At 29.8% G+C, this 18767-nt stretch overlaps 1 protein-coding gene across 3 annotated transcripts in view; it reads right to left on the bottom strand.

The window, feature by feature from the left end:
• The window catches only part of LOC103580635 (amyloid beta A4 precursor protein-binding family B member 1-interacting protein), a 159651-nt gene that overhangs the window by 55928 nt on the left and 84956 nt on the right, over positions 1-18767 (bottom strand). The window contains exon 1 of one of the 3 annotated variants that reach the window (XM_008562461.3): positions 9662-10947. The exons of the other annotated variants lie outside the window; for them this stretch is intronic. Coding sequence (XP_008560683.1) covers positions 9662-9835 — 174 coding nt within the window. The 5' untranslated portion in view covers positions 9836-10947. Of the gene's footprint in view, positions 1-9661; positions 10948-18767 lie in introns of those variants that run through there. 3 annotated transcript variants of the gene reach the window in all.

The following is an 18767-nucleotide window of genomic DNA, read 5'->3' as shown; positions in this document are numbered from 1 at the left end:
AGACTCGATTCGGGGAGTTCTGACTGGTTCTGACGTAAGGATTCCCCGCTAGTTTATAGTACTATTGTATATATAGATGCACTAAGGGGAATCCTGAGAGCTGATGCGGGGGTGAAGGGTAAAAATTATACCCGATGGATTCTGATCGATGGTGCTGATGGATTAGCACGGAATAATGAGTCAAAATGAACCAAGCGAAAACACAATATGTTGTACAAGCATAATCTTTAAAAAATTATTATTATTTTTTTCCTCTTTTTTAAAGGCTTTATTTGTTGATAATCATCCAAGTGTTAAAATTAATGAGTTCAAATTATTTGGAGTTTGCATGAACGCTTGGAGCAATTAACATTTTATTTTTATGTCAGAAATAAAAAATAAAATATATTTATTCGAAAGGGCAAATATTTCGTTACAAATAGAAATAATAAATATATTCCGACTTGGTATGTGTATTTTGATAAGTTAACCCGAATGAGTTATGAGTAAATTAAGTGAGCAAGTATGAGTCAAGAATAGTAAAAAAAAAAAAAAAAGAGAACAAGCGTTGTAAAGGGTTAGTAAACGGCGCCGAGGATATTTCGGGTTCATGGATGGCTGCCTCTAATGAAATACTGGGTGATACATCCCTGATTTTTTCTCTCTTTCTCGCTTTATCTGTCACTGGCTCTCTTGTCGAGCTTCAGTAGCAAGGGGGTCTGATGGAAGACCGGGATGAGAAAGTACTATGCTACAGGATTCAGGGGTAGGATTTGATGCAATACAAGGACAGAAGAAAGGGAAATGGTATGGATGTATAGTAGAGCATGAGAGAGAAGAGAAAGAGATGGTGCATACAATGGTTGCCCTTGGCAACCAACGCGGCTTATGCTTCGTCCAACACACTCAGAATATGCTACAGCGTGTATTTGTTACGACTGATGTGTGACTGTACATGAACCACCAGCAGTCTAGTACACACATACACATACATACATAACAGTTATATATCACAACATCATACACATCCTTTTACTCAACTGTAAACGTGAGTATACGTATTCATACCTCCACACAATTACGGAGATTTATATGCGTGGGTGAGTTAATTGATTTTCCTTTTGTTGAACGAGGGCGATGTCCCTGGTCGATCGGTCCACGGAAAATACATTATCAGTCTGAAGAGGATATTTTAAACCACATAAAGGGAATAAAATTTTTTTTTTTCCGAAATAAAAATTAAATGTAACAAAAACACATATTGCGAAATTAATATCTGTAATTTAATATTACAACTTAGTAGCTAGATTTGTCGGACGACTAGGTAACTAGTTCACAGAGTTTATCGGGCCGGAAGTGAGTGGCTAGTTTCGAAAGATTGCGCAGCGATCGTAGGAACTTTATATCATACTTCAAATGATTGAGCAGAAAAATTTAATACCTCTATCTTTTACTGGTCAATAATAATTTTTCAATATATTTACCCGTTACGGAATGACATTAGCGGATTATTTAAAAGTTATCATAAAAGATTATATTCTTTAGACGACTGTACACTATTGTTATTATTCAACAGAATTTATTATAATTTATGAATTTACTAATCACAATATATACAGTCATCTATAATTGATGCATAAGGATATGAAAATTCAAATTTAACGGTGAAAATTTCTGGTCAACAAATGAAAAAATCAATTTGAAAATACATAATTATAATAATATAATAACTCTGGATAACGTTAGCTTGTCAAGAGTAACATTGTCCGCCCCAAAAAATAATAGTCGTGACTCATAACATAAATAATTCATTTTTTCTACACATAATCAATAGGAGGTTCAGAATAAAAATATACCCAATTTTTGAGCAGGAAAAAACCCACATTTACTTTTAATAAACGGTCCAAGTTACGCTGATTGGGCCAAAGCTAGATTGACAACAATAGTTATTTTTAAAGTACGTAAGCCAGAATAAAACTAAACTATTTTGTATTTAAAAAATAACATTTTTAATTAATTTATATAAAAGTTTTCATGTTTAGTTAAACTTAAAATAGAAACATATGTTCTATTAAATTATACCTAACTAGACAGAATTCATTAATTGACAAAAACTCAATTAGTTTTGATAGTCTTTAAAAAATTATTACCATAAAATCGTATGATATTACTTCCTTTATGAGTCATTCACGACTATAAAATGTCGTAGCTTCATGAAAATTGTGCTGACTAAATTCTTGAATTATGGCTTCGTATACATATTACTCAACCCTAAAAGGTTAAGCCTAAATGTATAGATTATTGACCACGAGGTAGGGCTTACCCTAATACGCAACTTGCCAATCAAGAGAACTCTGCACCATAAACTAGGATATATGTAAGCAAATTCTTAGAGGTATCTTTCATTCAAACAACTAATTCAATAGTATTATATTTGGAGTGATCGTTTTTTCTTTTTCTGATTTTTTTGAAAGGACACAATGAAAAAATTAAAACTCAAACGGATGTTCACGATTGTTATCAGGTTATCATTCTGCATTATTAATCGAAGGGTTATAATATTACAATATCATATTTGTTAAAATTTTGAATCACCTTATGCTCTTAAAAGATATTAATGAAGTTATTGTTGTTATTTCATGCACATCAACTTCCGTTGATCACGTATATAAAGTTTATAGCCACAATAGAAACTAATTAATTAAAAAAAAAACAAATGTGAGTATTCCTCCGTATATAATTATGCCATTATTTTTAATGAATAATATAGTCGTAATTATGAGATAACACAATTAATGAGATCCTCAAAAAAGATAATATAATAATTGTATACATATTATATATAGGATGATTAAAATATTATTCTATCTTAAAACTCTATAATAATATATAACTAGAACGTCATCGAAAATGTCACGTTGATGACACGATGAGAAAACAGCTTGCTCGAAGAGTGTCAAGGGGATGATTTATCATTAAGAATAACGGGTATCTTGGCCCTGTCATGCTACAATCACGTTTACGTGTCGTAACGAACGTATACTGTATACGCGTTAAGTAAAATGTGGGTGGGCGTAATACAACGAACCTATTTTATGCCCTACAGAAAGACTATAATATAACGGTTGCAATATACCCCACGCTTTTCTATCTTGTTATTTTGTTATATATATAGGTAACATAACTATATTAGTCAGAAAAGTGTGCAGCAATTACACTTATTGCATATGATATTAAAAAAATCAAAAGAAGAAATATAATTTTTATTACATGGACAAAAAATAAGCAAATAGTTCTATGTAGAAATTAAACTGATGGCACCAATGGCATCCCATAATTTTTACTTTTGACGTGAGAAAAAAATTATTTTTCTACAAGTAAAATGTGTTATCATATATTAAAAGTTATTTTTAGCGTTCATATCTTTTACTAATGGATAGTCACTTTTACTTATGTCAAAAGTAAAAATTTTTAGATCTCATTTGCAGTTACAATTTACTTTGTATGTTAGACACCCGTGTAAAAAAAATTCGTTCCAAAAAGATGCCATGAAATTAAGGCATGTATAACTTCTAAATTTGAGACAGGTTGGATCTTCAAGTTGAACTATTTTCAAAGTTTTAGGATTTCAAGAGTAAAAAATGTAGTTGATTTAGAACTTTATGTGGACGAATTGTAAGTCAAATGAGAACATTTGGAAATTATCATTCTGAAGACATATTTACTACTTTTTTTCTTTCCAATACATAGAAATTACGAATTAGCGATTTCTGAACGACAGAAAAATGTAGTAAAAATACATTTTGAGAATTGTGTTTTAAAATCATTATCATCTGGCTTAAAAGTCGTCTACGTTAAGTTCTAAATCAGCCATATTTTTAATATTAAAATCCTAAAATTAAAAAAAAAGTTCAACTGAAAGTTCTGAGTGTCTTAAATTTAAAAGTTCTATACGTCGAACCTTTTTGAAATTATTCGGGAACGAATTTTTTTTATACGAGTAATTATAACGAAATTTTGAGTTTCATATTTAGTAGTTTTTATAAAAATTTAGCTATTGTATTTGTTCTTGTAGCAGCATTTTTGTAAAATTTTGCTATAAGATATTCTAACTATTTGTGTAAATTTCAAAAATAAAACATTGGTTCAAAAACTTATATATAGATTTTAATGAAATTAATGAACTTATTTTTAGAGTAAATATTTAGATTAAGTTTACAAATGAGCAAAATTGGTCTATTTGTATAGAAGTAATGGCCATTTAGGTACCGGAAAATAATGAACAATTCTACTTCCATGGCTTTTTCTCCAATAAGTTACTCTACTCTAAAATGACTCAAATAAAGAGCTATTATTGAGAAATCTGTGTCTATTTCATCTGCCGGATGGTCTTTTGAATTTTACCATAAGCAAATTTAAAAATATATACATGTTAAAATGTTGCCATTGTTCAATGTACAATATGTACATAGTCAAAGATTCAATGTGTCATGTTTTTTGAGTTATTTTATTGTAAGTAAAGAGAAAGTTGTATTGGTCTTTTTAGTTGAACATTACAGTTGAACATTATCGCAAATAAATAAATAAATATGTATACATATACATACTATGTAACAAAATGAATAGAGATAAAAAAGGATATTATTCTACTCGTTCAAACTAATGCGTTACTTCACCTATGAGGTCATGGCAAGTCATCTTGACCTCGAAACTTCATTGTACATAGTTTTAAAACGTTTATGAGAACTAAGCGTCCAGGTTTAAAAGTGAAGATTTGCATCTTTGCGAACGGCGCAAAGACTCTGAGTTAGTAATATTACCGACAATTTATACCAAGAAAAGCTTGTACATATATATACGTATATCTAACAACTGAAACTGTTAGCTAAGATGGTAAATAAAAATAAAATTCCATAAGAAATTTCACATAGTTTGAGTTCATGGAATAACCTGAGCAATGTCCTCTTCTTTATCTCTCCCTATGTGGTCATATTTTGTTTATGAGAGGTCTGAACTTTTCGTTTTATCGCATTCAATTCGATGAACGGTACTATCCTTGTTGCACTTGCACAGAAAATGGAAACTTTATCCGTGTTTTTCTCTTAAACAAATTAATATTTTTAAAAATAAAAATGTAGATTCATAGATTATAGAGTAATATATCGAGTCTCGTTCTTAATTTTGCGTTAGAGGATTTGTTTGCGAGAAAAACTTGGACAAAAATTACTACAGATTCTCTGTATGCATTATTCGTCGGACAGTACGTTTGTCGGCTTGGCACCCACTATAGATTTACCCTTAGCTACAGAGTACCGAAAAAACTCATTGCCCACCGAGAGCAACAGTTCCCAATTCACTTTGCCGTAGACAATGATCGGACAACATCGAAACAGCGAGATAAAAAGTGTATGTATAAGAATAAACATAACAGGGATGGTTGTCGGATAAAGACGAGCGAGTAAAATAAGAAAAATGAGTTTAGTTTGTTCACGACAAAGATCAAACAATGGTTATCGTTTAAAATAAAATTAAAAAAAAAACATGTCCGATGCAAATTTAATGGAAATATCCAAGTATATGAATAATTCTCTGAATAAATTTATTTAGTATTTTATTTTTTTTCATGTTTATATATACTCTCTTGAAATCAAATAGAGTATTATAACTGAGTCGCAATGCATATGCAATATATTTCTCAGCTATAAGTATATCACTAGGAATTTAATAAATTTTATCACTAAGTTCACTATACAACCAATAAAAGTCACTTTTTACTTATTAATGAAGCAAAATTGCTCATCAAATTAGTGAAATTCACAGATGGTAATAATAATAAAAAATCCGCTGTTAATGTTAATGAGTAAGGACGGTTATTATTTTGTTAGATTTTGCTTAGTCTTATTACGGAACCTTTAAGGCTGCTATAAGCAACCGCTTTATCCACTGAATTGTTTAATCATAAGTATACAATAGCATGTCATTTAGTCATTTATGAGAGTTATAATTATTTTTGTCAATGACTAATAATTTCATTGATGGACTATTGTAATAAATTATAATATTTTTGAATGATTTATAAAAACAAATTAATAACCACAAAATATTGCAGTGAATAGAGAATTATTGAGACATACTTCAAGTATAAATTGAAAATAGTTAATGAATCAACTCAAAATGGTCAAGATGTTTATTAAGTTATTAATAGTAACATAGATTTGGGAACACATGTTAAGTATATTTTTATGCGGATAAAAATTGAAATAGTGTTCATTAATTCAATAGTGAAAAATTAAGTCATCATGTACACGAAGAAAAAAAACTATAACTATTGCTGAGCGTAACACTAACCCAGTCAGTAAGCGTATTTGGACGAACAATTAAGTATATCGTAAATCGATGTTTTACTATACACATATTTATTACATTAACTGGATTCATGTTTTACAGAGCAATGGTCCTTTTTTTTATTTTCTCCGCGTAAGTCAGCTAAATTTTTAGTAATTGATGGTTCAAAATATTAATATGACAGTGAAAAATTCAGCTATTGGCGAATTAGTGAATTTTCACTGACGTTTTTAGAGTCAAATATGTTTTAATCAGTGAAAATTCAACAAATTTTTTTTCAGAGAGTACATTAGAGAGGTCACGCTATAGCCCGGTGTTAAATTTAACCTTGAAGGCGATATTAAAATAGTACCGGTAGCAATATTAAATAAAATGTTTCCCGGTGTTAAGCGATGTTAATAAAAAAAAGTAGTTTCATTTCTGAAGTATCAGAAGTCGAATTGTATTCCAAATACAAAAATTAAACAGTTTTATTGTATCATAAATTAATGACACAACAGATTTTTCAACTTATAAAGAAATTCAGATAATATTTCTCCACAATAATATGTTAATGTGATTGTATTAAATTTGGGAATCCAATTTTTATAATTTAAGTCTCTTTGCAAACTAAATCAGCGAGAAAAATAAAATAAAATTTTTAATGATCAATTTATCAGCTTTAAATCAGTTATTTTCTTATGAAAACTATCAGAGTTAAAAGAAAAATGATTATTATTTGATAAGCGATCAAAAATTTATGCAGTTTGTTCAGTTTAATAAAAGTGGAATTGCTTATTTAATAGATAATGAAACTGTTTTTATCTCAATTAACGATAATTTTGTAATTCCAACGAAATAATATAATGATTATTACTATTTTTTTTTTTTCTGTTTTGTTAATTCTAAAACTCTTATACTCACACTCTCATACTCCGATTGGTGTTAATTTACTCTATATGTACACCGTTTTAACTTCGGTCAGACAGCATCACCTCCAAGTCGCACCGCTACACATTGGTGTCAATTCATTTAAACACCACTTTTTTGACAGTGTGCATACTGTATAGAAGATGCAATATAAATAAATAATCGACATGCATTTTATTAATTACTCAAAGCAATTTTCAGAGTTGGTGATAATACAGTTGATTGGTTTTAACTGACTATTAAACAGTCGATGTTAGTTGTTTATTAGATTAATACCGCTCATTGAGGATAATTAGAAGGCATACCGCTTCTGGCGCCGGGTTTCTTGGGCTGTGAGAATAAGTCGGATCTTATTTCTATCTACCCGTTGCTGTAATAAAGTAAAGATATAAATAAAAATAAAAATATAGAGTAACGGAGAGACAATAATATACCACGCACGATTGAAACGAATTGCTCTTGCCGGAAAACGAAATTGCGAAAGCAGCTCGCCCGCGATCACTATCTCGTATAATGAATTATCTTTTTGCCTGCACGTGGCGTGAACAGTGAAAAATATTATACTACATATAGAATACACTATTCGTGTTATATTTTATTAACAATAATACTATTTCCGTGGTTGAGAATATAACACACTATAATTCTCCCTCTCATGAACTTCCAACCGAGTAAATTGACTATCGCTCGTTTTAGGTTAATGACGCGAAGTATATACCGATATCGTTACTGATGGAGTTAAAAGGAAATAAATGAACACTATTTAGAGTTCAATGACATACAATGTGGCTCTGTAAGGTTTCATACATACATATATATATATATATATATATATATATATCACAACAATAATTTTTTAAAGAAATATCTTCAAATTATTATAATAAAATATATAAAATATTCATACGTGAAGAAGATAAAACTTTTTTTAAGTTTCTAATGCAAGTCACGAGGTACCGCAAAGAAAAAAAAAATAAAATATATGTGTGGTTGCACGATTTTGCGGTAAGAATGCGGCAAAATGTTCACGATGAGAAGAGTGAAGGAACTTGAATAACTCACAGAGAAATGAGACGAAAAGCGTAAAGCAAAAAAATTAAATATCAAATGAAAAATAGATGGTAGAGTTTTTTGATAAGAAAAAAAAAGGAACAGGCATACATAATTTGCAGTTATTTGTGAAAAGGTATGCTCGTTCTTTATTTTTACTTCTTTATTTCTTTGAACTTTTTTTTTTACTTTTCTTACATTCGTTATTATTGTTATTATTCTCACTCTTTTGGCATTCACCGCAAACTCCCAACAAATTTCGTCCAGGCAAAATCATCACGAGTACTGTTCTCTGTATTTGGCCTGAGGCACTATGAAGATTGCCCTCGTTATGCTTTCACTTTTTACTCGTTTTTCACATCTACTCCTGTTATATTTTTATCTACCTCAAACTTGCCACATTTTTTTTACCACTCTATTCTACAGGTTTTTTTTTTTTTTTTTTTTTTTTTTTTTATTTGAAGATCAGTTCAATATATATATATTTTTTTTTTTTTTAAGAAAATTTTCACCCAATAAAATGAATTTAAATATTTTTATAAAAAGATCTTGTTTCTGAGCTGGGCACTATTTTTTATTCCAGCGAAATAGGATTTCTAAGTTATCGACAGCAGTAAACTATTTTTTTATAGAAAAAGGTACCAAATTAAAACAAAATGGTCATTCAAAAAACAAAAAATAAAACAATAATAAATAACAAGTGCATGCATTACAAAGGGTTTCTAATGGACACTGAATCTGTATCCTAAAAGGAACCATATAAGGCGAAACACCCGCGGTTCACCACAACAGAAGCAAAAGCAAAACAACGTAAGCAGTGGATTTAGTCGGTCTATCGCCTTTTTTTCTCGTTTACCTTTTGCTCCGTTTCTCGTCGCTTCTGTGAATAATCCTACGTTACGCCGTGCGGGCTCATGGGCGCCTCGGCGCCGGATTTAGACTTTGGACTTAAATAAAGCCGCAAAGACAAAAACAAGAGCGAACCCTCAAGTATTTTTGTTTTATTTTAAACCAACAAAAACAATTTTAAGTAGTAAAGTACTGAGAGTACTTTCGATTTACAAAATATGATAAAAAATAATGTAACGAACAAAAAAAAAAAATGTTTACAAACAAAATCGTTTTTGTAAGTAGCAATATTACCTAAGTCCATAATTTTGAGAATATTATTTTTATTTTTTTTTACGTTGTCTGTAAGCGATCATTGAATTACATATGTTTTATGTTTGGAAGTGTATAAAAATCGTATATCGCAAAAAAAAAGAAAATGTAATGGAACCGACTCCTTTAAAAATCAAAACAACAAATATTCTTTCCTCAAAAAATGAAATTAGACAATCTGCTACTTGGAACGACATTATGTACTGTTTTTTCTTACCGTGTGTGAAAAATGCAGAAATAAAGATTTGGAACTTTTAGAACTTTTCGTTGGACCTTTGATGGTAATTTTAAAATTTTCACACCCAGATACAATTTGCGGCTTAACGTTGGATCTATCTAGTTGATATCCATCTTCGGATTGTTTTTTCTTTCTAAATGAACCGCAAAGCATTGTTGGGTAAACTAATTATTATAAATTATTAATTCACATTCAATGTATTTTTTGACACATGCTAAAGAATAATTTTCAATGCTGTTCATAAATTAAGTTTGTCGCGTTCTCGTTCAGAATACAGAAATAAAAACGAAATGGGTCGGGAGACAGTGTTTAAAAATAATCTTCACGGTGACTTGAATTCATTGGATTGCGACACGTTTCGCTTGAGTTGTTCGAACTCCAGGTCGTTTTACAAACGGGATATACTATCAGTTCGTTATTTCTTTCTATCTCGCGGTTTTTCTTGTCATTCTCTTGCTCGACTTCTTTCTACTCTTTTACTTTTCCTACGAGCGACCACCTTGGCGCCAGTCGCGAATTCCTGCACCTGTTTATTTTAATCTTTTTATTTTTCTTCTTTCATTACTTCACTCACTTAAGCCTTCATCTCTAATTATTGCTTTTATTTCTCACCAAATAGACTAAATAATTTAAACTTTAAATCTTCACTTGTATTGTACTTTTTCTTATTTATTTTTTTTTTGAAATTTATAGCGGGATAATCACCAGTAAATTAAATGTTTAAATTTTTCAGTACCAAAAAATAAGAGTCTTTTATCACATAGTCAATGTTTTGATCCTTTCACCAACTGCACAATGAGGATACATTTGTATCACTTGAATAATTATTAATTACAAAAGACGCATTATACCGCACTTCCTGTTGATTTTTATCACAACAAATATCAATCAACATCACGAATAATTGCTCGAATAATAACACATTATTCCAATAACTCGACAATCAATAACGGTAAACTACTGATGTTCTGATTAAATGATTTCCAAATTTTCCATGACCTGTCTTTGACTCTTGACAATCACTGGATTATCACACGGCAAAGAGTTTCTTCATGGTCTGTTGATGCTTTGAGGACGTGATTCCACACCCTGTCGCGTCGAACGTCCGGCTGAGCTTTAACTCAAAGTACTAAAGAGTTATTTCGTCCACCTGTCACCAGAATCACTCGATTTGACGTAAATTGACAGTTTTGTCAGGATATAAATATACATATAGTATGATTTTAAATTAAGATAATCTTAGACTCGACGCATTGAGTGTCGAGAGTCGACTGAAGGCATAAAACCTCAGTTATAGCGGTCGAAGGAGCCCCACCACGTTGATTTCAACAACACCCGGCAGCCGGCTTTACTTGGCTGGACGACCTGGTCGCGTGCCTCTCGGCACAGATATACAGTGTCTCTCAAAATCTTGCTACCTGCTGCTGCATCAAACATCTTCATGCCCAGAACTGTTTTAGACTATACACTGCTTCAGTTGATTACTTTTACTATATCTACCAATATAACATATTGTAAGCACTAATCACCAACAAAATATTTTTCCACCTTAGATACAGGTCATAATTTATTTGGTGAGAAGTAAAAAGTTTTTATACTAACATGGTATTGTATAAAATTAAAAATTGTAAATCTTAATAATGACTTTATCTTTACAAAGGAATAAAAATACTCAAATATGTTAATTAACACACCGTTGATCTTCTAAATTACTTGATTGTGTTAATTTAAAACTTGTTTTTTCTTTAAAAAAATCATGCTTCGAGAATGACGGCAACACTTTCTGAACACTAATGATTTAAAAAATATTATCAGGACTACAGTATACATGTATTTTAATTCCTGCATGTCCTTCGCAATCGCCTTTCTCTGATTGATAATAAGCATAATTTCGTCCTTGGCAATTTTTTTTATACTTGGTAGTTACTTTTTTATTACACACGTAACGGTTATTTGTAATAAGATTAAATAAAATTTTTTTACTTTTAAATTATTACTTTGTAGCAGTTTTTATAGTATGAATTAAAATGTATAAAAGTAAATTATTAAGTAAACAACCAAAAATTGCTAAGAAATTTTAATATACTATTGGAGGTAATTGACTCTTTTTTTCACTTATGCCCGACCGCAAAAATAGTTTCGACTGTTATTGTGTAACTTGAAAAGTAAAATTAGGAAATAAAAAAAAAGTATCGAGAACAGTTGGCCAATTGTTGTGAATATAAGTAATACAATGTTCAGGTAATGGGACTACATTTACATGATAAATGAAAATACCGGAGGGTCGGTAGACTCTATGGGTCTATACCCACTCCCTACAATTGATATAATTCGCATATATTATGTCGAGTTGACTCTGAGTCACCTGCAACACTTTTAATTTAAATCAACAATTCAACTTTACCACGCAACACTTTATATAATAACAATAATTATTTAATACTTTTCATTAATAATCTACGGTAATCAATTTTAAATGAACATATGCAATTTTTTTATTTTTTTAAATCAAAGAACATTATACAAACTATTTAAGTTTATAAAGTTATTTGCGAAGGATGACGATTACCAGTAAATATTTATAAAAAAAAAAAAAAAAAGATGAAAATACAAGGATTTCTAGAAAAAATAATAATCATATGGTTAAGAGTACTTGAAATGTGTGTAGTTACTGGTATCAGACATGTGACTTACGATTTTATGTCACTCACGTACCACTTGGTATGATTTATTGTGATGATCAATCTTATGATCAAAACAGGTCCGGCAACTTTTGAAGTCTAATGGAACTATGTAAACATAACTCAAAACTCGATAGGCTATTCAATAAAAAAATCGATAAAAAGAAATGTATCAATGTAAAAAGTAAAACTATTTATGTTATTTTATAAGGTTAATAAAAATGTAAAGGTAAATGATGTATGACATAAAGCACAAAATTGAGAATCCCTGTAATGCAGGTTTTACCTGAAGTACACGCATGCGCGAAAAAACGACAGATGTTTCCTCATCACCAACTGTTGCTGCTGCGTTTGAACCGAGAAAGATTAGTGCATGGATCTGATTTATCAAAAGACGAAATGTGAAACCAGTCTTTTCGACCATTTATTTTTTCTTTTTCTTTTATTTATTTGTTTTCATATTTCTTAAAAGTAAATCATTTTAGACGAAATTACTTTTTAAAATTGTACTCTTGAAAGTCTGAGTAAATTTTCTGTCATGACTTGTGTTAACGAGATCATCTTAAAAAGCAATCCGTTGAGTTTATAAAATGTTGAATGAACTTTTTTTTTATCACCACTATTGAAAATGGTTTTTTTACTTTCAAAGATAATTGTTATTTAAATTTAAGGGCATTTTTAGACAGTGTCCTCAACTTTTTAAAAGAATTCAATGACTTTGAACTTTCATAACCGTATTATAACATTCAATTAGTTAATTAAAAAAAAATACAAAGCACTAATTGAGAAAAAGGCGACAATATTACAATTTTGCCGAGATATAGAATTGAAAGAAGTACTTACAGTTGTTATCAATTAAGAGTTTAACGACATTCGTTAAATTTAGCCTATAAAATTTGACATTTCAAATTATAATTTTAACATGAAGACTTTCCTGAAATTCATTTATCAAATCGCGTTTGAATAACTGTCATAAATATAGAATGCACTAATTACAATGAGCATTCCCTATGTAAACATCTGTCAACTGAAGTAAAAATATTATGCAAAAATAAAAGTATTGCTAATTTAAAAAAACTTATCATTGATGTCAATCCTTTTAAAAAATATATGATTTATGTATACCAAAACTTTTTAAGGGCAAATTAAATATTAATCTGGAAATATTAAAAATGATACGAGACTAAAGTTAATTGACACACCTGCCCTGAGTATCACAACACTGATTTTAATATCGACATATCGTAATTTCGTATTCCACACGCGAGATTTATCAAATGATTCTTGGTCTCTGGTTGCTTATTGCAAGTTATTAGAACGTGTTCCTACTCAAGCAAACCGGTCACGACGGTTCCAGCTATCACCTGCTCGTCGTAACTCCCTTCATCCTCCTTCAACAACCTAGAACGCATAGGACTATATATATTTCTACCCTTATCATCTTTCTTTATATTTTATTGTCTAACATATAATATATACAGTTCTTTGCATCTCGTCATGGAACTTTTGCTAGCAGTTACATATATTTTTATTTTTCAACTCGTTTTCTCTCTGTTCCTTTCAATCTCTAAGTGATTGAATTTTATTTTATTTTTTTTTTTTTTTTTCATCATCCTGTCTCTTCATCTCAACTAAGAGTACTATACAAATCTCAACGCACGAGGGGGAGGCGATTGCTTAACAACGCCAACCACCTGCCTCAAAGAAACACGTGCTTGGTTCGGCCACTAAAGGGCAGCTGCCACCTTTGTATCTCTCTTCCTCTGCTTTCGTCTTTTACTTTTAAATCTTTTAGACCCTCATTTTATTATAAAATATATACATATATATAGATACACTCTCCGAGTATAAATGCAAAAACAGGCGTACAAATATAGCATGCAGCGAGCATACATGGCTTAAAAAGATTCATAATACATCCACAAGTACAACTATTCTCTGTGATTTTAATTCGTTGAATCTAGTGTGGATGTGATAAAATCTCCTAGTCTACTGAGGTGAAAAAAAAAATAGATATTTTTGTAAATTTTATATTAAAAGACATTTTTTAAAATCTAAAAGAAAAAAAAATTAAAATGTACATAATAAGAAGATATTTAGGTTCAGAATAAAATCTTTCTTGTTAATATGGATAGAAAAACATTATTTTTTCTTAATTTTATTAAAAATATGGAACTAATAGTGTGTTGCTACTAAGAAAGAAAGAATGTAATATTATTCTTTTTATTTTTAAAACTCATCTTTGGAGTGAAATTTACTCCAAGAGATTTAAATGAATGAAAACTCATCCACACTCTGTGTTCACTCCGGATTTGCCCCGCGAATGTTTTAGTGTGTACAGATGTCTAGATAGTTTTTAGTAGATCTATAATATCCATACAGATCTAATATTTGAAATAATTAGATCGATGTTGACCTAATCAGATCTGAATAGATCTGAAATACTTTTTCTCGAATTAATTTGATTTTTATAAAAAAGTAATGAATAAATATTTATGAACCAAAAAGATTTCTTAAAAGCAAACATAATTTAGTCAGTTTTGTATTTACAACATAAATAAAGAAAATTAAAAAACATAATATTTTATGTTATGAAAATAATTTGTATGCACTCCCGCTGCGGGAATTCTACGCATCTACTTCGGTGTTTGACACATATTCTTCAAAGGTACGTATAATCTTTCATGAGTATCATTTAATTCCTCGTACACATGCTTTCTTATTTACTATGCGTGCTTACTACAGGTTACGTATGTATGTTAATAAAATTTCAAGTCTGCCATGCCCACTCTAGGCGTCCAATATGTCAGCAATATAAAACTCATACATTTTTATTAAGATCTAAGATAATAATTTTAGGTTCAGAATCTTATGCTGGACTTCAAGATAAGTTTCCTACTTTTAAAGATATATCAGGTAACATAAACATACCTACCACTCCCTTTAATTAATTATACTACATTATGTTCAAGTGGTCGATTATTCGAAACTAGTATCTATTAATGAAAAAAAATTTATTATTTTTATATTTTATAAAATGCATTTTACTTAAATTTTTTTATAGTCATTTATTTTATTAAATACCATGAATTAAATTCTTTTATTCAAAATAGTTACAGCATATATTTTTAAATCTCAAAATAATAATGAATTACTTTTGGTATAAAAAAAAAAAATAATAAAGTTCGTAAGCGACCACACACTTTCACTGCAGGCAATAGAAGCCAAGGTGGCAGACAGGACGCGTGGCCGATTCTCAAAGATAAGAGTCCTGCCCCTATACTATATAATGTTGATAATACTCATCTCATAAAACAGTGTCAAGTCAAGAGGGTTGTACATACTGATATTTAAGAATTCAAGACGATACCTATTGCATACGGGAAATTTAGAAAGATTAATGTCAACTGTAGGAAGCTTGTTCGAAGAAATCTTGCTTTCTTTAATTATTTTAAGCTAACTTCTGATTTTAGTACATGGAAAAAAAAAAGGAATTTTTCCAATTTTACATGGGGAAAATTCCTTTGCTGGCATTGTAAATTTTACTATGTTAACATGTGAATTGTAACTATGTCACATGGTAAATTTTGCTTTATAACATAGGAATTATTCCTATATTGATAATGCAAATTTTCCTATATCAACATTGGAAAAATAACTATGTTACATAGGAACAATTCCGATGTTAACATGAGAAAAATTCCCATGTTAATATGGGAAAAATTTCCATGATAACAAAGTAGAAATTACCATGTATATAAAAGTAAAATATTTTTAAACTGATGGCTTCGAATTTTCATAACATTAAATATGGATCATTCGTTGATGTACAAACCGTATTTATTGGCAAGTTAAATGCAAGTCAAATGTATAAATTAAAAAAGAATGTAATTGCAGAACATCAATAATTATGGCACCTTTTTAATTAAAGTGAAGTACAATGATAGTAAAAATATTTTCTAGCTCTTGGATGTAATCTGTTCGAAGTTCATCTGCTATTAATTTGTCATTTGTTAAGTACGATCAAAAATGATTAATTCGTAGGTGCTACAAAAAAATTTTAATTAAATTACACAAAATTTTTTCGGAAACTTTGAAATTCTATTTTCGTAAACGTTAAAACCTCCACATACCCCTTTTTCAAAATTCCCATGTTGACAAGAAAGAAATTACTCCAGTAACACGGGAAAAATTCCTATACTGACATGGTAAAAATGTCAATGTTGGCATGGGAAAAATTTCTATGTTGCATGGAAATTTTCGCAATGGCAACATGGAAGAAATTCCTATAATATATGGGTAAAATTCCTATAAAATATGGTTATGTTTCCATTTTTCTTTGGTAAAATTTATCATGACGATAAAGCAAAATTTGTCATATCAACAAGGAAATTTCTCCTGAATAAAATTGTAAAAACTCCCATGTTTTTCTTTCCGTGTAGGTAAGAGATATATAAGAGCAAGGCGAGCAAAACGAACTACTCCAAAAATTGAGGTAAAATCTTTTTTTTTATTTTTTTAAAATTGTATTTAATCGTCATATACGACTCTTATAATTATTTCTGTACAACTTTGAATCTCCATAAAATTTTTTCTTCTCTATATTTAAATTGTATATAAGACTATATTTATCTTCAATAATTTTGTGTTTTCGGAATCTTTATGCACTAACAGTAAGTTAAAAGATCTAATATCCGATCGGGGGGTAGTTTCTGATCACTCCATGTATTTATATCTATATTTAAAAATATAGATATTATACCCATTATGCCCTTTTTTTAATTTTTCGAGACCTATTTATTACGGAAAACGCACTCGTTAGGTTATCTTGATAAACTCTCCCAGTGAGTTTAATAATAAACTCTTAATCGAAGTTACTAGTACAATAACTTAATAGCTACGATTCGTACAACAGCAAAAACTGGGTACGTTTATTTGAATGTATAGAAATCAGACTGATGTACTTTTTTTCGAAGCTACACAATATAAGATAACAGTAACTTATATTATTTTCCATTAATACTGGTATAGTATCCCGAGAAGAACGAGTAGCATCAAAGTAAGAGGAAGCAGGTATCAGGTTACCCGAGAGATGATGTGGAGTGAAATAAATAAGAAAAGAAGACGCCCAAAAGTGTGCAGCTGTCCTTTTATAGGGGCACGTGTACAACCCTCTTGGGCTTTTTTATTATTTCCACTCCACCTTTCCTTTTTCGTTAAGTTTAAATTCTCTCTATACAAAAATGTTCTTAAGGTTTCTTCTCATTATCTTATAAGTGAACAAGACATGTGAACTAATCGCACGCGCTACACAACACGCGAATTCAGTAAGATGGAAGCTACAACAAAACAAAGACACATTAACAGAGACACTAATTTAATTCTATTGAGTATAGGAGCAGTTTTTTGCATACAAATTAATCTTAATGAACTGCTGCAGCCGGTTAAAAATAATTTACAACTTTTAATTTATGCTGCTGATTACTACGTTTTTTTACTAAAATACAAATTTGGTAATATTGCTTTGAGAAATTAAATCTTTTAACAAAAAATTAAATATGATATAGAAATCTAGGTTATTTGAAAACCTAAACATAGTAAATCTATTAATAGTTATAAAATGTATAATTAAGATGCTAAGAATAACTTTATGCAAACACAAATCCGGAGAGGAAATACGAAACCTGCATACTAATTACCGGAAACCAATGAACCCTTGACTTATACTTTGTTTATATTTATCATATCATCATTTTTAATAGTGTAATTCATATAATAACATTTTAAAACTTTTGCTACATAATTATTACTGTGTCAGATTTAATGAAACAAAAAGTTAATAAAATTTAATAGATAAACAAGTTGAGGTGAAGCAACAAGTTACGTATTTATAAATGACTTGATGTTACTTTTACAGGTCATTTATCGAACAGGATTTCTCATGTGTCATCTCCAAAATGTGTTTTTCGTTTTTCTATTTTTTCGACCTGCTGTACACGGAAAAAAGAAAACAGGAATAATTGCTGTTCGAACGAGCATTTATTACATTTTCAAATAGTAACGCAGCGCTTCATAAACGAAACTTTGAAAGTTACAGTTTGGCGCCACGCAGTAAGTTTTACATTATAACTGCGAAATATTACAGTTTGAAAATGTATCAAGTTTACTTTCTCACACTTTACTATTTGATAAAAATTATCAAAGTATCATTCGATAAGCTTTGAAATTTACAATTTTTCTCAGCAAGTTTTACGTAAAAATTATTAAAACTTGTTTCTTAAAATAACGATATTGCCACTATAAACTGTAAATTCTACATTTCCAATTAGTAATATTTGTGTTTATTCTTTTCACTAATCTAGTTTCACTAGTGATAGAAGCCACTGCGAAATGGAAAATTTTTT

This window comes from Microplitis demolitor, chromosome 1 (genome assembly GCF_026212275.2).
Source record: "Microplitis demolitor isolate Queensland-Clemson2020A chromosome 1, iyMicDemo2.1a, whole genome shotgun sequence".
Taxonomy (NCBI): Eukaryota; Metazoa; Arthropoda; class Insecta; order Hymenoptera; family Braconidae; genus Microplitis; species Microplitis demolitor.
The sequence above is the reverse complement of the archived record's forward strand: the minus strand, read 5'-3'. Positions and strand labels throughout refer to the sequence as shown.